Source organism: Esox lucius, chromosome 15, assembly GCF_011004845.1.
Source record: "Esox lucius isolate fEsoLuc1 chromosome 15, fEsoLuc1.pri, whole genome shotgun sequence".
NCBI classification, from domain to species: domain Eukaryota; kingdom Metazoa; phylum Chordata; class Actinopteri; order Esociformes; family Esocidae; genus Esox; species Esox lucius.
In genome coordinates, this window is record NC_047583.1 from 15,102,727 (window position 1) to 15,124,420 (window position 21,694).

The window sequence follows — 21,694 nt, forward strand, 5'->3', positions numbered from 1 at the left end:
TGTGCAACATGCTATTCCTTCATGATTAAACTTTCCAGATCCTTAAACTCAACCACAGATTTTCAAAGGGAATCAATTCTGAAACTGAGATTGCCATTGCAAATTTTAAAACAAAAAAGTTTTTGTTGTCCATTAACCATTTCTTTGTGGATTAAAATGTGTGTTTGGGCTGATTGTCTTGCTGGAAATGTCAAATATTTTAGTTACAGTATTTATATAAATTGTTTTCAACATAACAACGTTCAGAAATGTGGACCTTTATTTTGGAAGGTTTCCTTCTTACAATACGAATGAGCCGTCGTCAATCGTGCTGCTGGCAGCATGGTACCGGAAGTAAAGCTGTGAAACTGTTATCAACAAAGAGCAAAACATACTTTCATCTGATCGATCAGTTTGGCTTAACTTCAGATTCTGTAGATCAAAGTAAAACATGGCAACGACTGCTCAACTATTCGAGGTAAAATTAACTGTAGCGTTATGTTCTTGTCTTAGGCTTGCTACCTGTCTGTTACAGTAGCAATGACTAGCTAAGATTGACTAGCTAGATGATAGGACAAGTAAAAACTAGCAAAGTCTCGGTTTAGACGCTAGCTGGGTAACGTGGGTTGAAATGTGAAATATCTTATTTTTAGGCTAGTTAGTCAGAAAGCTATAATAACAGAAAACTGCGTCTCGGTGTAGGATTAAGCTCAGTGACTCCGTTGTAATCGGCTGTTCTTGCGTTAACTAGCTACATGTAGCTAGCACTTGTTAGCCAGCTACTGACAGCTACAATCGGTAGTACGTTTTTACCCTGGGAGAATGGCGAAGTGATCATTTGACACTCATGTACATATATTGATCAGTGTGTTAATTACAGAAAGTGTTTACCTTTAAGAAAAAACGGAAGCAACCTGTACACATTTAGGGACTTGTACTAAGGTGGCACTCGTTTAACCGGGCAATGGCTCGTCACGTGAACGGGCAAAAGCGGTGAGGGAGGCTCGCCCCTCTCGGACTAAATAACCTGCGCTCCTCGGTCACCTTGTCTACACTGCAGTATTACGCACCGGTTTAGAGAAGTTTGTAATTAACACCTATTTTACCAGGTAATGGGAACTGAACATTTCTTTAACTGATATGTTTTCTATTTATCCAATTGATCACCCCCTTTACCTGGTAATTTAGGTATTGAGTAGGAACTTCCCTAAACAGGTGAACACGTCTTAACACAGGCAAGTATTTTCACTTTGTACTTTTTACCCCTCTGCTTATAACATGAGTTTGAAGTTCCTCAAACACGACTTCGGGTCAGATCTGCACTGAAGGCAGACATTTGTGATTGTTGATATGGAAGAATTTATGTCTGAACTCTGAAGTCACTCATTTTAATTTTACATGTTTAATGGTTAGGGATAAGTAAAAGTATGGGTTAGGCTAGGGTGACCACATTTTCAAACCCCCAAGTGTACCGCACTTAATGCATGCTAACTTGTATGCGCTTATGCACCCACCATAGGCGATTTCATCAGGATGGGGAACAATTATTTCAGCGCATAGCACACCTAGTCGCAGTTCTTTGTTTAGCTCCGACCCGTTTGTGGAAACATTGTAGCTTTTTTATTATTTTAATTTTAATTGTGGTGAAAACTGGGACATTTAGTGTTTTACAGATATTTGTCGGGACCAGGGACAGCTGGCTTGAAGTCTGGTCACCCTAGATTAAGCCTAAGATTAGGGTTTTAAAATTTGTCTGGTGGCTGATCCACAGGAGCCTTTTGATGCAGATGAGTACATTGAGAGGTTGGCCTGGAGAACCCCTGGAGGAGGCTCCAAAGGAGGGGCTGAGGCATTTGACCCGAAAAGGTAATACTCTACTAAACACGGCCTTATTGAAAGGTAATACTCTACTAAACACAGCCTTATTGAAAGGTAATACTCTACTAAACACAGCCTTATTGAAAGATAATGCTCTACTAAACACAGCCTTATTGAAAGATAATGCTCTACTAAACACGGCCTTTTTGAAAGGTAATACTCTACTAAACATGGCCTTATTGAAAGGTTATACTCTACTAAACACGGCCTTATTGAAAGGTAATACTCTACTAAACACGGCCTTATTGAAAGTTAATACTCTACTAAACACGGCCTTATTGAAAGGTAATACTCTACTAAACACGGCCTTATTGAAAGGTAATACTCTACTAAACACGGCCTTATTGAAAGGTAATACTCTACTAAACACGGCCTTATTGAAAGGTAATGCTCTACTAAACACGGCCTTATTGAAAGGTTATGCTCTACTAAACACGGCCTTATTGAAAGGTTATGCTCTACTAAACACGGCCTTATTGAAAGGTTATGCTCTACTAAACACGGCCTTATTGAAAGGTTATGCTCTACTAAACACGGCCTTATTGAAAGGTTATGCTCTACTAAACGCGGCCCTTATTGAAAGGTAATGCCTACTAAACGCCGCCTCATTGAAAGGTAATTGCTCTACTAAACGCCGCCTCATTGAAAGGTAATTGCTCTACTAAATGCGGCCTCATTGAAAGGTAATGCTCTACTAAACGCGGCCTCATTGAAAGGTAATGCTCTACTAAACGCCGCCTTATTGAAAGGTAATGCTCTACTAAACGCCGCCTCATTGCAAGGTAATTGCTCTACTAAACGCCGCCTCATTGAAAGGTTATGCTCTACTAAACGCCGCCTCATTGAAAGGTTATGCTCTACTAAACGCCGCCTCATTGAAAGGTAATGCTCTACTAAATGCAGCCTTATTGAAAGGTAATGCTCTACTAAACGCGGCCTTATTGAAAGGTAATGCTCTACTAACGCGGCCTTATTGAAAGGTAATGCTCTACTAAACGCGGCCTTATTGAAAGGTAATGCTCTACTAAACGCGGCCTTATTGAAAGGTAATGCTCTACTAAACGCGGCCTTATTGAAAGGTTATGCTCTACTAAACGCGGCCTTATTGAAAGGTTATGCTCTACTAAACACGGCCTAATTGAAAGGTAATGCTCTATTAAACATGGCCTTATTGAAAGGTAATGCTCTACTAAACATGGCCTTATTGAAAGGGTATGCTCTCCTAAACATGGCCTTATTGAAAGTTACTGTAATCGACCTGTTCATAATCAGCCAGCAGCCAATCCTCAGTCCTTGTGCATCTCCTTTCAACCCCCTCACCATTGTTTCAGCCTGAGCCTTATCTTACCCCCTTTCTGAAAGCTCTGTCTAGTCCCAACCATGCAGCAAGCTCAGTTTAAACCCTCCACTGAAGATAACTCTGAGGCCACCGAGCCCTGAGTCCACCAAACTCTGAGTCATACACTAACTGACAGAGAGGGAATGAATGTGCGTTAGGAAGGGATGGGAGATGTCCCTAAGCTGTAGCCACCGCCAAAGGAATTAGCCAAGAGATTATATACTCATCATTTTGGGATGTTTCCAACTCTGTTAAATATGGTGCTGACTTAGAACATTTGCTCCACAGTCCTCACTTTAAATGCAGCTGACGAAGCTTCCAGTTTGTAGAGCTTAAATCTGGGGACCCAGTAATTAAGCCTCCTATACTATTTATACATATTAACTGAGAGAGTGTAAGGTTAGTAAACAAATTTAACCCACATTACTCAGTCAACCACTCTGGTAATATCATAAAGCATTTTTCTTTATACCTTTTGTTTGCTGTGAACCCATAGCTGTGGAAGTATAGTTTGTAGGTAGACTCTTGGCTATGTAAGGTAGACCTGCAGTATGTTCAAGCATGTGTCCTGCTGTCCTCCCAGGCTGTTGGAGGAGTTTGAGAACCACATAGAGGAGCTGAAACAGTTAGATGAGAAGATCCAGCGGCGGGTGGAGAAGCTGGAGCACCAGTGTCACAGAGAGGCCAAGGAGTTTGCTCACAAAGTGCAGGACTTACAGAGAAGCAACCAGGTCCGCCTCATAGCCCTGGACCACCAAGCACCACCCCATCACCAAAACTGTCCTTTTTCGAGAGCTGCTCGGAATGTCAAAATCCAGTCTAATAACATTCTAATGTTTGCTACTTCTGGAAGCACTGCCACCATGTTTAATCCTCATTCATCTTACATGTGACTTCTTCATATCTCCGTCTTCTTACAGGTAGCCTTCCAGCACTTCCAGGAGCTGGACGAGCACATCAGCTATGTGGCAACCAAGGTGTGTCATCTTGGCGACCAGCTCGAGGGTGTGAACACCCCTAGGCAGAGGGCCGTGGAGGCACAGCGTCTCATGACCTACTTCAACGAGTTCCTGGACGGGGAGCTGCGCAGTGATGTCTTCAACAACCCAGAGAAGGTAAGGATCCATATGCTACCATCCACCCACAAGGGTTGTTAAAGTCAGATGGGCCATTGAAAATACAAATACAATCCACCGAAGCAGTGATGTTAAGACCTGAAATGAGTTGGGAATGAATGGGAACCAGCCATGGAACCACCCCAGTTAACGACCCATTTTAATTTGTACAATATGCCTTTAGTGTGATGCCTTAGCTAATTAAACCGGAATTGAATTCATTTTCAGCTGGTGGATCAATTGGCATGGATGTCAACATGCTCCTGTCTTAGTAGGATTGAGGTTTTGATGTAGCACTAGGATTGCCTGTGAAAAGCCACTGGCACTGAAGAGAGCCATCCATGACATGTTCACAAATGTGGCTTTCAGAATGGAACTCCTTTAGCGTGTATAGTTAACAAATTAATTTAGTATACAAAGTGAAATATTTCCCATACAATTATTTTTATGAAAGGTGCTGAGGTAAAATCCATTCACTGTAGATCAGTGTTTTATAAAAAATACTTTCCCCTATCCCCTTCCTGGGCAACAACGCGAATACATTATATGACCCATTATACCAACCCATAGTGCCCTCTAGTGCAAAAACAAGTTAAAATTGCCTGACAGACAACATATACACAATAGATAAATGGCGCGTAAAGAGGTCAAAATGGGTTCCACTCCTTTATTTTTGCTGACCACAGTCTCATTCATCACTATGTTTTCCTACTACAGCTAAAGGTGGCATGGGAAACCACACAAAACTGAGCCTGTACATCTAGTTCTCATAGGGTCTGAAAGCCACCTGAGTGCCCTCACCATCAACTCCCAAAAGTTGGATAGTGTATTGTTAGGATTTCATAGTTGTTATTGAAGAGATTGGAATTCCGTCAATGAATTTATTTTTGTGGTAAGTGGGAAAAGAGTCATTGAAGTGGTTGGGAAGTCTGGAGGTCAACCACAGAGACAGGAGTTGCAGATGGGAATACTTCTGGCGAGGCATGATGTGGGAATATTGGACAGATCCCATTTCCTGAGCATACCTCCAGACGTGGGGGAAAGAGGAAAGCTGCGAGTGAATAGCTGAAGGGGAAAGGCTCTGCTAATCCTTCTGAAAGGGAGGGCTGGGCCGCCAGTGTGGAGACAAGTGCAGCTAAACCCTGACTGCAGGGAGACGGCTACATTACTTACATGGGATTTAGCTAATCTTAGCTGGGGGACAGATACTTAGAAAACCTTCGCCGAGCAGAAAGGCTGGATCCTCCTCACGGGAGCGGAGTAATGATGTTAGCTGAGGCAGGCATCTGCGGGAACAGAGGAGTTGCGGACGGCGGGCCTTTCCCAGGTCTGGGGTTTTCGACCGGCGTGTATGTCAGGGGAGGGGAGTGGGGGGTTCTCGACAGGGGCCCTTTTTAGAGCGATATCCCTGGCCGGACAGATTATTGAAGGCGATTTAGGCTCCTGTGGGATTACATCCCATTCAGAGGAGCCATGCCAATAAAGAGTTGGATATGCTGCTAACTCAGGGCTGCTGTTGCGGTTGCCGTGGAAGCTGTTAGCCAGGTGAGTGGATGCTGCTCCTTATCAGCTCCATGGTGTAAAGGGAGGAGGCGGGGGAGGGCTGCTTTTACATGATCCCCTAAGTTTAGATGCTGCCGCGGATGTCTGTTTGGATGTCCATCTCTTATGTTCCTCTGTCCCCCCCCCCCACCTTTCTCACTCTCATCTCAGATTAAGGAAGCTGCTGACATCATTCAGAAGTTGCATCTCATAGCCCAAGAGCTGCCTTTCGACCGGTGAGTAGTCCTCGAGGAAGCTTTACACAAGAGCTGCACTCTGACACTCTGATAGACACTGTTGTGCCTCCAGGCCAGCCAGGCTCGTGCCAAAGAAATATCGGAGGTCGTTTAGTAAATGTTTCAAGTTGCATTGGCTGTGGTGTGAGAGGGAGAGCATTCATTTAATTCACTTTAAATCAAAAGGACTACAAATATGTACATATAAAGAAGATTGTTTGCATAATTTTTCTCAGATTTTACATATACTAATGGGTGGGTTTAGTCTTTTTATCTCTGACATGCTCTCTGATGAATGCCCCTATGCTTGTGTTCTTACAGGTTTGCTGATGTTAAAGCCAAGATTGCAAGTGAGTGCTTGCCTACCAAATGTCCATGGTTGCTTGTTGATCAGGAAACGATAACATAACCATCCTAAAAAAGCCAACTAAATCCCTCAGTGTTTGTGTCCAGGTAAATACCATGACCTTGAGCGCCAGCTGATCCAGGAGTTCACGGCGGCCCAGCGTAGAGGAGAGATTGGACGCATGCGAGAGGTGGCTGCGGTCCTCCTACACTTCAAGGTGACTCTCAAACCCTTTGGTTTCTCCATATTAAAGGAAAGATCAGTGTTCATATTGTATGTGGCGTGGCGGATTTACTGACCCCTAGGGGCCAGTATACGAAAGGTCTCTGGTTCCAACCCCTAAGGTAAATTACTGAAATGTAAATGAGTGGTAGTGCATGTCCTAAATGATCCACGTAGCCTACTATTCACGCAGTCGTACGTCCGCTTTTTTCGTTGTGTAGATGTGGTTTTGATGGAGGTCATTCTTCCCCACAGGGCTACGCGCACTGTGTAGATGTGTACATCAAGCAGTGTCAGGAGGTGAGTGTTTGGCTGAGCCCTCAGTGTAGGGGCACCTGAGTTGTCGTGCTGTCGTGTCTGCTATGCGTCTGAGGTGTGTGGTTAACCCCGTGCGTGTGTTCAGGGGGCGTACATGCGTAGTGATGTGTTTGAGGACACGGCCCTCCTCTGCCAGCGGGTCAACGCTCAGGTGGGAGAGGTTTTCCAGAGCCCAGAGACCGTAATGGCCAAACTCATTCAAAACATCTTTGAGAACAAACTACAGGTACACGGAACGGTGTCTCTCTTGGAATGATTATTCTGTCTGCTACTGGTGTCAGTTCTTTTGGACTGACTTGAACTTTGCGTTTCCAGGCCCATGTGAAAGAAAAACTGGATGAAACACGCCACTCTGACGTTGAACAATATCTCAAAAACCTGTATGACCTCTACACAAGGTAATGTGCATTCAAAAAATAAATGCGGGGCGGGTCTGGAGCCCTGGGGCAACAGTTAGTGACAGTAGTGGGGCAGACACACACCGACTCCATGTTACCTAGTAGGACCCACTTGTCAGGGAGGTCCTACCAGGTACATTCATTCTGTGGAGGGCCTTGTGAGTGCAGGGTTTTGGCTTTTCCTTTCAACTGGTGGTCAATTTGAGACCTGGAAAACCAGAGGAGGGGAGCTCATCTTTGAGAGAGCTGTCTCAGAGAAGTGACCTGTCTTGAAGCCTGACTGGTTGGGGCTTCAGGACAGGCCACACCCTCTATTCTGATTGTTGGTAACCATGGCAACCTTGTGTCTCCAGGACGACAGCTTTGGCTGCCAAGCTGACGGAGTTCAACCTGGGCTCAGACAAACACACCTTCCTGTCCAAGCTCATTAAGAACATATTTTCCACCTATCTGGAGAGCTACATTGAAATGGAGAAAGATTACCTCCGCACACGCAGCTCCATGATCCTGCAGCGCTACTATGACTCCAAGAACCACCAGAAACGCCCACTGGGCGGTGGCAGGTAAGGAATGAGAAACGCCTACTGGGCGGGGGACAGGTAAGGAATGAGAAACGCCCACTGGGCGGGGGACAGGTAAGGAATGAGAAACGCCCACTGGGCGGGGGACAGGTAAGGAATGAGAAACGCCTACTGGGCGGGGGTTAGGTAAGGAATGAGAAACGCCCACTGGGCGGGGGTTAGGTAAGGAATGAGAAACGCCCACTGGGCGGGGGTTAGGTAAGGAATGAGAAACGCCCACTGGGAGGGGGACAGGTAAGGAATGAGAAACGCCCACTGGGCGGTGGCAGGTAAGGAATGAGAAACGCCTACTGGGCGGGGGACAGGTAAGGAATGAGAAACGCCCACTGGGAGGGGGACAGGTAAGGAATGAGAAACGCCCACTGGGCGGTGGCAGGTAAGGAATGAGAAACGCCTACTGGGCGGGGGACAGGTAAGGAATGAGAAACGCCCACTGGGCGGTGGCAGGTAAGGAATGAGAAACGCCTACTGGGCGGGGGTTAGGTAAGGAATGAGAAACGCCCACTGGGCGGGGGTTAGGTAAGGAATGAGAAACGCCCACTGGGCGGGGGTTAGGTAAGGAATGAGAAACGCCCACTGGGCGGGGGACAGGTAAGGAATGAGCAAACCCACCATCAGCCTCCTCCCGACTCCTTAATGGTATGATGCAACCTTGTATGTCCTATACCCCCATTTAGTATCCAGGAGCTGAAGGAGCGGATCAGGCAGCGCACCAACCTGCCTTTGGGGCCCAGCTTAGACACCCATGGGGAGACTTTCCTGTCCCAGGAGGTGGTGGTCAACCTGCTGCAGGAGACACGGCACGCCTTCGAGAGGTGTAATAGGGTGAGGCTGGGATGCTGCCCCCTACAGCAGAAACTCGCCATGCATCTCTACTCAATTGCAGGACTCCTTTGGCCACAGAGGCATTTGAAGTAAATCCCTGTAGAGGGTTGTGAGTAATCTCTGTGTGTCTGTGTGCGTGTGTGTACCAGCTCTCTGATCCTTCGGACCTGCCCAAAAACGCCTTCTCCATCTTCCTGCTGCTGGTGGAGCACCTGTGTGTGGACCACATCGACTACGCACTGGAGATCGGCCTCTCAGGTACATGCGACTCAACACAGTAAAGGCAGTGGGAACCCTTTATAAACGCTCCTTTTTTAATCATGTGTGTAGTATGTTTATCTAGCAATACCCCTGTTGATTTTGTACCTTATAGGGTTGCATGATATTGGAAATAACTGACATTGCGATATTTTGTTTTTCTGTGATATATATTGATATGAAAAAATACAGGACGTCTTCACCAGATGACTTGAAAAGCTCTATTTGAGAATAATTAATTATTCTAGAATGACGGGTGATTTTGTAGGGAACTGCATCTTCATGGAAAACTACAATTAAAAAATGAAACTGAAAATGACTTTTTACCTTTTGACTTATTTTGGGTAGTTTAATTTATTATATTAATGAATACATTGTTTAATTCACCATGATTCTATTGTATTCATATAATACTCTTCTATCAATTCAGGCTAAAGTCAATCATCTAACATGTTATGATATTAATAATGCATGTTGCTTACCCTAAAATAAAGGGGCTCATTTGTGAATGAAGAGGTGTGGTGTCTATAAGGGATCCAGGAGATTACAGGAGGCTTTATCTCAGTACTCCAACCAGGTTAAAACAGAGCATTCTCTACAGAGGAAGTTTCATTATCACAATAGGGAATTAATATGAATGACTAAATCAAATCAAAAAGTAATTAAACAATTTATTAAATTACAAATTCAATTACAAACCTCCTTTTTGAAAATAGAAACATCTTTTAATTTAAACCATTTGAAAAATGAAAAAAGCAGCTATACACCAATCATGAGCGGTTGACAAAAACAAGTGTTTATAAAACTAATAATTTGTAATAATAAAAGCAAAACCTAACTAATAAATACCAATTAACTTTACATGATTAACAAATATCAACACAACCATTGTATTTCACAAACTTTTGTTTTTAAAATAAACTTTTCTTAGTAACAGTGCCAAAGGAAAACAGTGTTGATCATCATGGATAGACAAATGCTGATTAAATCTAACTTTTCAACTGTATAAAATCTGTTTTCTTTTTAAACAGAAATGTATTTATTTTACTAGGTACTCTCTCACAACTGTAGAATAATATATATAAATCTAAATTCTATTTAAATATAATAACTTGACTTTAAGCATCCCTGCTTAGACTGCTGCCCCCGCGACCCGGCCCCGGATAAGCGGAAGAAGATGAATGAATGAATGACTTTAAGCATGTGTACATTGCTCACTCAAACTTGAAGGTTTTTGGCCAGGAATACCAGTCTATTCACCATTACAAGCTTGTGACATGACTGTTGGCAAGTGACAATGTTGCCACTTGTACTGAAAAGCCTCTCTGAGGGGGAACTTGTAGCGGGAATGGATAGATACTTGCAGGCAAGCTTGGCGAGATCTGGAAAGCTTACTCCGTGTTTTCTACCATGCAAGTGGATCTTCGTCTTTGTCTATGGAAGGTGTTAGCAGGTAGTGGTTTAATTCTGCTTCCATCACAGCCTTGTGGGTCAGAGAGGAATCACCCTTTGCTGCAGCTCCACTCTGTTTAAAGGACTCTGTTCCCAAGGACCTCTTGGCTTTCTTTGCCTGGGACGTATCAGCAACTTCAGGCTCCACTTCAGTGCTGCTGCTTGACGTCTCCTCCTGGCATTCTGATGCCACTCTGGCCTTGACTTGGGGCTTGTCTTCTTCACTGATGAAATCCATCTTGAACCGGGTGTCCAAACAAGAAGCTGCATCTAGCAGGTCCTGAGTAGCTCTCTATTTCTCATTGATGTAGTGCAACATCTCAGTTTAAGGTCTTGGTCATGTCTGTGTCTCCCTCTTGTATAAGCAGCATTGAAGTGTTGAAGAGGTGAAGAACTGGCTTCATGTATGAGACACTAACATAGTCTTCTCCTGAGAGTGCATCTGTGAAGTCCAGCACTGAGCCCAGTGACTTACTGACAGATTCCAGGACATCCATATCTTGCCAGGTTATAATTAGATGCTGTGTCTTCCTGTCCTCAGACAGGACCTGAGTTACAGTGGGGCAAAAAAGTGTTTTGTCAGCCACCAATTGTGCAAGTTCTCCCACTTAAAAAGGCCTGTAAAAAAAAAAATCCAGAAAATCACATTGTAGGATTTTTTATGAATTCATTGTTGAATTCCTCAGTAAAATAAGTATTTGGTCACCTACAAACAAGCAAGATTTCTGGCTCTCACAGACCTGTAACTTCTTCTTTAAGAGGCTCCTCTGTCCTCCACTCGTTACCTGTATTAATGGCACCTGTTTGAACTTGTTATCAGTAATAAAGACATCTGTCCACAACCTCAAACAGTCACACTCCAAACTCCATTATGGCCAAGACCAAAGAGCTGTCAAAGGACACCAGAAACAAAATTGTAGACCTGCACCAGGCTGGGAAGATTGAAACTGCAATAGGTAAGCAGCTTGGTGTGAAGAAATTCAACTGTGGGAGCAATTATAAGAAAATGGAAGACAAACAAGACCACTGATAATGTTCCTCGATGCCGGGGCTCCACGCAAGATCTCACCCCGTGGGGTCAAAATGGTCACAAGAACGTGTGAGCAAAAATCCCAGAACCACACAGGGGAGACCTAGTGAATGACCTGCGAGAGCTGGGACCAAAGTAACAAAGGCTACCATCAGAAACACACTATGCCGCCAGGGACTCAAATCCTGCAGTGCCAGACGTATCCCCCTGCTTAAGCCAGTACATGTCCAGGCCCGTCTGAGGTTTGCTAGAGAGCATTTGGATGGTCCAGAAGAGGATTGGGAGAACGTTTCATATGTCAGATGAAACCAAATAGACCTTTTTGGTAAAAACTCAACTCGTCGTTTTTGGAGGAGAAAGAATGCTGAGTTGCATCCAAAGAAACACCATACCTACTGTGAAGCATGGGGGTGGAAACATCATGCTTTGTGGCTGTTTTTCTGCAAAGGGACCAGGATGACTGATCTGTGTAAAGGGAAGAATGAATGGGGCCATGTATCGTGAGATTTGGAGTGAAAACCTCCTTCCATCAGCAAGGACATTGAAGATTGAAACATGCTGGGTCTTTTCAGCATGACAATGATCCCAAACACACCGCACGGGCAATGAAGGAGTGGCTTCGTAAGAAGCATTCAAGGTCCTGGAGTGGCCTAGCCAGTCACCAGATCTCAAAACCAATAGAAAATCTTTGGAGGGAGTTGAAAGTCTGTGTTGCCAGCGACAGCCCCAAACATCACTGCTCTAGAGGAGATCTGCATGGAGGTATGGCCAAAATACAGCAACAGTGTGTGAAAACCTTGTGAAGACTTACAGAAAACGTTTGACTTCTGTCATTGCCAAAAAGGGTATATAACAAAGTATGAGATTAACTTTTGTTATTGACCAAATACTTATTTTCCACCATTATGACCAATAAATCATTAAAAATCTACAATGTGATTTTCTGGATTTTATTTCCTTCTCATTTTGTCTCTCATAGTTAAAGTGTACCTATGATGAAGATTACAGGCCTCTCATCTTTTTAAGTGGGAGAACTTGCACAATTGGTATCTGACTAAATACCTTTTTTGCCCCACTGTATAGCCTTCTGCTGCTCTAGTATCCTGCTGATCATCTTTTGTCTGGAACCCCGTCTTGTCATTCTGATATGAGGGAATGTGAAGGTAGATTGAGTTCCTTCTGGGCTCTTTCAAGAGCACTTCTGGCCTTCCAGCTGTGAGAGAAGTGACCCACCAGCTTTTTGCAGACACATGCAGCACGGTCAATGCGTCCATCCTTTTTCACTGCATTTTCTAAGGGAAAAAACAAAGTACTTATTATTATACACATTTAATACATTAAACTTTAATAAATGATTTATAAAAATAAATTGCTCAAAAACTGTTTTGCAAATGATTTACAGATGAAAATTTAGAGTTTCAGCATGCTTTCTTTATGTTTTAAAGACATATAATAAAACACATTAATTTTCATATAACTTCTCATGAGTTTAGCACTAACTACTTTACTTAATGATAACCAAATATAGGGCATTTAATTGTTTGTTATTGTAAACCAATGCAACATTTAAACATAAAAGAAAGCAGAGATATATAGATATTAAACATTAATGCCATAGGATGTCAGCCCTGGCATACAGAGCTTTGGCTATTAACCTGACAGTCTGTATCCTTCATTGTTCCCCAGCCCGCATCCTCTACAATAAAAATATATGAACTTGTGAAAATTTTATATTTCAGAACAGGTCGCTACGGTAATAATATGTAATAGTATGGCAATGGCAACAGTAGTAAAATAGAACTCCGCAACTTTGGGCAAGATGCAGTCTTGTGGCAAAGCACTGCAAAAACCTCTGTTCCACTTGTTCAGGTGCAGCCTTCACAATGTTCGCAGCATTGTCTGTTGTTATACAGACTAGACAACTCCATCTAGGCCCCAATCAGCAAAGCTTCTCTAATCCCTGTTGCGATGTTCTCACTTTTATGATCCTACTGGGAAAATGCAGTTTGCAAACCGCGACCTTTTCTAGGTGGAAGTCCTCATAATAAGTGTACGGTCAGACTTATGTAGGGCTCCGTTGTCTGGCTGGACCACAAGTCCGTTGTTGCTGAGCCTGCAGAGCCTGCATGTCAACCACGTGCAGCAACGAACTCCCGTGTTTAAAATGATAATAATAAACTGTATCCAATAACCCAAACATCGGAGTAAATTACGTTATATCAAGCAGATATAATGCTAGTTTAACATTTTAAAGTTTACCTTACTAAATCGCACGTTCTGCGATGTGACTTTTGCGGATGCATACATTGCAGTGTCGATGCTGAAACGATTTATCGTGCAGCCCTAGTTCCTTACCTAGGCGCTAATCAATAGACAAGGTTTGGCAGCAGTCCATTATTTAGTTGATTCTGTAGCACTGCTCCCAAATGCAAATGTTTTAACATTTCAAAACAGTGGCAAGGAGTAAAAGGATGGATTCATGTCAGTTTGTTCATTGACTGCTTACAAGTTATTGGTGTCACTATGTCATTTTCCAATTCAGATGAACCATCCTTTTAAAGGGAAATAATGTATTTCCTCTCTACAGCCATTCCCTCCGCTGATGCCAAGAATGCCAACCTGTACTTTCTCGATGTGGTGCAGCAGGCCAACACCATTTTTCACCTGTTTGATAAGCAGTTCAACGACCACCTTATGCCTCTTATCAGGTTAGTATGGGGCCTGACCTGTCACTCTCAATGCAGTTCTCTGAAGTGGAAAATGTTAGTACTCCCTTACATTTAGACATCACATAAAATAGCTAGAATTACAAAACAGGTGCAAATGATTAGAAGGTCATTAGAGAGTAACCTGGAAGGGTCCAGACATCCAGAATGATTAGAAGCTTTGCCTGGTTTGGGCTTAACCATATGAGTGTGACTAAACAGGACCAAGTTTTTTAACTTTATGGAAGTACATCATTCTACTGTCTAACAGATCATCTACATATGAGAAAATTTCCAGACCACTAGCCCATCTGCATAGGGTGTGTTTTCCACTAGATTCAACCCAAAAGCTGTTGGAATGATGGTCTTATAAGTCTCAGAGATCCCAATGGTATTATCAAGGGATCTACTGGCCTCTCTTACCACAATCTGTGTCAAAGCGCAAGAAAAAGACTGACCAGATTTTGCTGCCATGGGAGTTCAGTAAGGGAGAAGCCTCTGCTCTCAAAAAACATTTGCCAGACTAAATCTGGGTGAAGACCAAAACTACTGGAACAATGTGCTCTGGACAGATGAGTCAAAGGTGGAGTTGTTTGGCTGCAATTCCAGATGCCATTTTTGGCAAAAACAAACCGCTGCCTTAGAACAGAAGAACCTCAGACCATTTGTAAAGCATGGAGGCGGTAGCTTTATATGTTGTGGCTGCCTCAGGGCCCCATATTTGCCAAAAAGCTAAACCAAACAGGTATTGTAACAGGACAATGATCCAAAACCCTGTCAATAATGTTGAAGTGAAGATTACATTTATATGTCCAAATATGTAAAAAATAGGTCAAATATTTGAACATAGACACATTTCCAGGGGTGTACTTACTTTTACACGTGACTGTAGCTTCAGGTTTCAAAGATTGGGCTCTGCTGCTCTATGATTGTTCATATTACCTTTGACCTTTCATGTGCCTGCCATCTCTACCAGCTCTTCTCCCAAACTGACTGAGTGCCTGCACAAGAAGAAGGAGGTGATTGAACAAATGGAGGTGAAACTGGACACTGGCATAGACCGGTCAGTAAATTGCGAATGGTTTTAAAGTCGTCAACAACATGTATCGTTTGTGTGTTAGGGGTTTGCCGTGACATTCTCCTGTCTTACAGGACACTGAATTGCATGGTGGGACAGATGAAGCACATCCTGGCTACGGAACAGAAGAAGACAGACTTCAGGCCCGAGGACGAGAACAACGTCATGATCCAGTACACCGCAGTAAGGAGTGCACTTGGCCTGGTCTCGTTCTTCGACCGGGCCAGAAACAAAATCTTTTTACAAAAGTGTAAACTCGAAAGTGTAGTTTCACGCATGAACCGAGTATTCTTCATAGCTGGAGAAATAATAATAACTACTGTTGAAATACTATATTCAGGCAAAATATCAAACACATGGAAATGGCATAGTGCTCTTTTTTCCCCTCATTGTCTTGGTGAACCTTAAATAAACTCACTAATGTCACCAGCCAATATGGAGTGGCTGTAGTGTTGATACTCATGAACCTTAATCATGTGTCTATCAAATTATGCGATGGCAGCATAACTATAAAGATGACATCACAAATGTAGCTACATGAGTGGTTAAAATGAAACCGTGTGTTTGTGTGCGTGCGTGCGAAAACAAAGTTGCAGCCTACAAATATAATATGCTTTTTCAGAGATAAGGAGAGACGTAGACTTTGCCATCTAGATTAAATCATGAGAAAGTAAGAAATGTGAAGGGGAGGCTACAGATGCAGGAAGCAACTAAAGAACTTATAATGAATAAATACAACTGTACAATTGGGTTCCACACATTGCTTGGAAGCTTCCGGATCTATGTTGACTTTGATTCAAATGAACAACATGGCATGAGTCAGCCGGCCTCGCTGTGCCCCCCAGGCCTGCTCCAAGGTGTGCGCGTACGTGAGTCGCCAGGTGGAGCGCGTGCGGAAGTCCATGGACGGTAAAAACGTGGACACGGTGCTGACCGAGCTGGGCGTGCGTTTCCACCGCCTCATCCACGAGCACCTGCAGCAATACAGCTACAGCTCCATGGGCGGAATGCTGGCCATCTGTGACGTGGCAGAGTACCGCAAAAGTGCCAAGGACTTCCGGGTGAGGGCCTCGCCTGAGTAGCGACATCTTCCAACATACTGAATGAATGACGCTTGGAGTGGGTGGAAGGGTTTTTGTTGTGTTCCTCCTAGTAGAACGCTAATGGCCGACTGTCCCACAGGTTCCTCTGGTGCTACAGCTCTTCGACACGCTCCATGCCCTCTGCAACCTCCTAGTGGTCGCGCCTGACAACCTGAAACAGGTCTGCTCCGGCGAGCAGCTCACCAACCTGGACCGGAACCTTCTGCACGCCTTCGTCCAGCTGAGAGTGGACTACCGCCAGGCCAGACTGGGACGCCACTTCAGTTAGTGGCCCTGGCCAAGGGTTTCACGGTCCATCCTTCTGTCAGTCCGTCCAATCGCCACGCCCTATGAGGTCACTAAACTCGACACGCAAACAGAATTCAGCCAACCTGGATGGAGTCTTGTCTCAGAGTGAGCCTTTTGTTCTTATATGCGGTAGCATATTTTTGCCCAGGCCATCATAAAGGCCAAGAAAGACCATGCCATCCTCAGACGTGTAACTCTGAGCTGTCTTGTTTTTAAATACTAATCCAACACCCCACCGTAGAATATTTAGTCATATTGCCGGTAATATGGACCTTGATTTCCATGGTTTCAACTTTAACTTAAAAATACATTTTGATTTAATTGTGCCATATATATATATATCTGTGGCAGAATTTGTGCACAGGAACAGACTGTAAAGTTGCTGCAAAGGGCAGGTTGAACTCTGCATAGATCAGGCCTGTCATGGCACTGACTGACTGTATACTGAAACCACCTTGTTGGAAACTGCCAGAGGAATCTTTTCCCCAGACTCTCTTCTCCCCAGTCAAGCCTTCTATGGAGCTACACTGTGCCAGGCAGAGGGACACACCTCTCTCTGACCCTTGACCCCTGACCTCAGACAGGGGGTGAACACACTGAGCTGCAATCCAAGCTTTAACCGATTATGAGAGCCAACCAGGGGTCCTGGGAATACGTGTGAGGTCAGGGGATTTGGGTCATTCTAATTGCACAGATCTACACCTGCTTATTACCAGTCTCACCATCCGTGCTGTCCGCTGGGTCCCGGGTCAGGCCGCAAGGATATGTTGCTCTTCGCTGCTTATCAAGATGTTGAGCAGTTTAGTGGACTCAGCAAGGTCTATGGGAGGGCAGCAAGGGTCAAGAGCCATGTGCCTCTGCTCTCTGTGGTGGTCATGGAATGTCTGTCAGTGTCCGGCAGACCAAACCTATGCTAAGCTCCTTCCGGTGTACTGCTAACTACCATAATCCATGACTCAATAAAATATTGTGTTCAATAAGTGTTTCTTTCCTTTCATCAGAACCTTCCTCAAAAACAAGAGAATCATCATGAACAATTCAAGTAAAGCAAGAGTGTGAAATCTAAGTTCTCAGTGAGGGGACTAGGCTTGGTGCTGCAAGTGATGGGACTACATTTGACACCACTCACGAGGCATTCTTACCACGGCAGATTTAGTCATATGGCTTCCTACAAGTGTAAAGTTCTCCTTTAGACTACAGGAACAGAGTCTGTATGAGGGATTAGACATCTAGTGGTTCGAATGTGTGCTGTAGTCATGGTCTGGGGAGACCAAGCCAGATAGAAATGGCTGAGTGCTCAGCCACATCTCTGGCTGGCTAGTGTTTTGTAGAAGGTACACAGGGTGCGGAGCAAAGCAAACAACATAATTAATTAGGCTAATATTAATATTATCAATGCCACGGAAATTCTATTCTCCCAGCCTTAATCACAACGGGATAGCTTGTAAAAATTATTTTGTTAGGCCCTGGCGCAAACACTGGGTCTTTTCCAAACATTTGGAAACTATTTGTTTTTGCGGCGATTAATACACAGGCAGTATGCCTGGTTAGGGGCGGGGGGGGGGGGGCCCGGACAGAGACGATAGCTGGAGGAGGCCCACAGGGACGCCCCGCCTGGGCAGATGGGCCAGAGGGGAGGGGACAGGGAGGTGTTTGAGCAGGTGGAGGGGATTAGTAACACTGTCAATACTGGGGAGCTGGATAAGACTGCTTGCTCTTACCCGTCAGCCGCCACAGTTTAAGCAGCTCCTGCATAGACACGCATCCAGACACATTTACACACACAAACAAACGCAGGAGTGTCTGTCTGGAGAGGGACACGAAACAGGGTTGAACTGACTGACTGATGTTCTTGTTCAACATCAGTCTCTGGTTGAAGCAGGTTTCTTTATTTTTCCCGGGTTAGTTGCAAACGGTTCTGCAAGATGGCAAAATCTTAACTCTAAGAATACTAGCTTGAGTAAACCGTGTGGATGCATTCCCATGTGGTAAACTCGAAGCACTGCTTGGCTAATAGCCGAAGAGCTGCATCAACCAATAACTAATAATGCAACTGTGGAAAACGCTGTTGTCGACATCATTTCCTGAGCAGTTCAACACGAGAGAAATCGGGAAACCTCGAGATGATGAATTTCCCCTGTTGAAATCAGTTGAAGGGCTGTTCTTGTATATTTTTCTTCCTGTCGAATGTGTAAATTCCCAACATGGTTTAAACAGGTAGCCCAATTCTGATCAGTTTTTTGCTAATTGGCCTTTTGACCATTCAGATCATCTCTGAAAATGTTCTGATATAATAAGATCTGAATTGATTGGCGCACATTCGAGTTAGTACAAAAAATATCCAAGTTGCTGCATGTGTAAACCTGGTCAGTGACATGTAGAACATGCATCCACACCGGTTCATTCACTCTCCATCTTACCTCTCCCCCTAAGCTGGTTGCTTACCCAGCCTGCTCAGGTAGAGCTCAGCTAGCAATTACACCTGTATTAGTGGCCTGATATGGAGGGCTCCACTTTTAAGCCAGCCAACCTGCAGTGTCACTAGGCTAATTCTCTGTCACTCATACCCTCAGGAAGGAAGATGTCTCCTCGTCAGGAGTGATCCCCATTAGGCAGTGTCAAAAACCTGATAATTTGTGTCTGGTTTATGGTGTGTTATTGTATTCAAATGTATTCTGTTTCAGTCACTAGGCTCTCGAATGCTCCACTTAAGCTCCGTTTTCAAATCCTTTTATTGTCTGTTCAGACCTCTGCTCTGTCCATCAATACAATCTCTCTGTCCTCAGGTCATATCCCTCTTAAATCCACAATTAAACAACAATAGGGTTGTGGTTAACATAATCATCTGTATTATATGGACATTTTAGTCTTTCATAATTTAAGAACAGTAACTAAAGGCCATTAATATAGTCCCATCAGTAAGATTAGTTTATGTCCCCCATCCAAATATGGATTTGAAATCAAACAATTACTGATGGTGTTAAAGTGTAGATTCTCAGATGTTGAGTGTATCTGTATCCATATTGTTTTCACTATCTAAAAATGTCACTATAAAGTATTTGGACAGATTGATAACATTTTCAAATTAAGGGTTTCTGTTTATTATTGGTCACATATTATGTGTATGTAATAACTACCTGATGTCTGCGACCCATTGACCCCATCTGAAATTCAACACTACTGTTGTTTGCTCCTTGGGGTTTAAGGGCGGGTGTTTCTGTAAAAGCACTTTGTGACAGCTGCTGTTGTAAAAAGGGCTTTATAAACAAATTTGATTGATTGATTGATTGAATGATCTGACTGACCTGACTCTGGGTATCTTCTCTAGTGATGCTCTGGCAGGCCTTTATCACAGCTTCCTGTTTGTTTTAAGTCTTTTTGCTTCAAGTCTCATCTTCAGGGAATGAAAGGCATGGTTATTTGAATATTTTGAGATTGACTGGCTAGTCTGGCTGACACGTCCATGCCTATGTCCTGGAGGTTTCCAGATCTGCCAGACAGTTGCTGTTTTCTCATTTATTCTGGTGAGTATTATTGGCTAAACACTGTAGAGGTCTTCCATGTCCTTCTAGGCCCTTAGTGATTACTGAGCACTGAAACAGGGGGACTATGAAAGTGCAAAAGGTGTTTAATTCCCAAAATAAAATAGTCACATTTATACTGTAACCTCATAGTTATTGTTAGATTTCAAATCCATACTTAGAGGGCAAAAATAATCAAGCTCAATTCTTAGTCTAGGCTTAATCGGTGTCTTTGGAGTATAGAATCAAATGGAAAACCTGTTTACCGTCCCAAATGCTTACTGTCATTGTAGATAGATAAACCTAAAATACATAATATACTAAAAGACTGTGAAGGTGAAGTTTGAAAGTTTCCAGTAATATGTTCTCCATTTGTAACTCCCAACGCCAGTCTTCCCGCCACCACCACCCTTCGAGCCAGTCGCCCTTCAGCGTGTCCACTAGGTCTCTGCCTCAAGCCCAGCAAGTCTTCTTGCATCCCACAAAATCCCTGATTCCGGCGTCTCCCTCCCAAACACGCCGGCCCTCCCTCTGCCTCCTGGAGCACTGACAATAAAGCATTACAGCAGTCAATCCATGTCAACAACAGCTTTGCTTAATTCCTGCTAAACACATTTAAGCTAAATCTTCACCTAATGATGCATAGTGATTAGCACTTGCTCTTTAGTCTGCCAGCGGCTTGTATCAATTTAGCTTATGTATTTGATTTTCCTGCCATCATCAGAGAGATGACTCAGGTGTGGGAGCTGTGTCTGTCAGGCTGGGAGGGTATACAGGATCCCCCTTCAAATTAGTCACCACGTAATTAACCACCATATTATGGACAGCTTTGTATTCATACAACACCCCTCATCAGCCTCTTTTACGTGGGAATCAGATTAATGATATGAGAGCCAGCGATAACTGGTGCCAGTCAACGGTTGTCCCCTTCCAACTACATTTCATATCAGACAATTGTCACTTGGCGTCTGTGGCTTGGAAAGAGGGCGGGAGTGAAGAGACACAAAAGGAGTTCTACTGTAACCTACTGTACATTAATAGTGCATTGCAACCAAAAGGCAGTTTGGGATACGGCTTTGATAGGGTGTAAATGGAGGGCTTTCCAAATGAGAGACAGAAATGTTTATTGTTCGTAGGCTGCCTTTAAGGCCTCTTCAAAAGCTGTTCTCCAGGATGTCAGTATGTGACAGGCTTAGAAGAGGATTCAGGAGGTGGGCATCATGCCAGGCCTCTACTTAGCCCGCCAAGCTCTCTTGACGTGGTACAGATGTTGCCCCGGCCTTGACCTGCTGCCCGCCAGAGTGCCAGCCAGGCCCAACATGGCACAGGTGCCATGCCATCCTCAGTGTTGGGCAGCCTGGACTAGCACTGGGCAGGAAGAGGCGTGTGCCAAGGCTCACCTTCTTCCCTGGCTCTTGTCATATGGAAGGTCTGGTCCACTGTGGCCCGACTGAGCCTCCCTTTACTCATTTAATCTTAC

General features: G+C 44.0%; 1 protein-coding gene across 1 annotated transcript; it reads left to right on the forward strand.

Annotated features, from left to right (window-relative positions):
- The first annotated feature begins 300 nt into the window (after nt 1-300).
- exoc5 (exocyst complex component 5) lies at nt 301-17,674 on the forward strand. Its single transcript, XM_010897921.5, has 18 exons — nt 301-457; nt 1,751-1,845; nt 3,780-3,927; nt 4,117-4,311; nt 6,025-6,089; nt 6,411-6,439; nt 6,543-6,652; nt 6,913-6,957; nt 7,061-7,201; nt 7,291-7,373; nt 7,727-7,936; nt 8,632-8,779; nt 8,929-9,037; nt 14,107-14,227; nt 15,201-15,287; nt 15,377-15,485; nt 16,148-16,363; nt 16,485-17,674. Exons 1-18 carry the CDS (start codon nt 431-433, stop codon nt 16,671-16,673), a joined length of 2,127 nt encoding a protein of 708 aa, XP_010896223.1. The 5' UTR covers nt 301-430; the 3' UTR covers nt 16,674-17,674.
- Nucleotides 17,675-21,694: the final 4,020 nt, after the last annotated feature.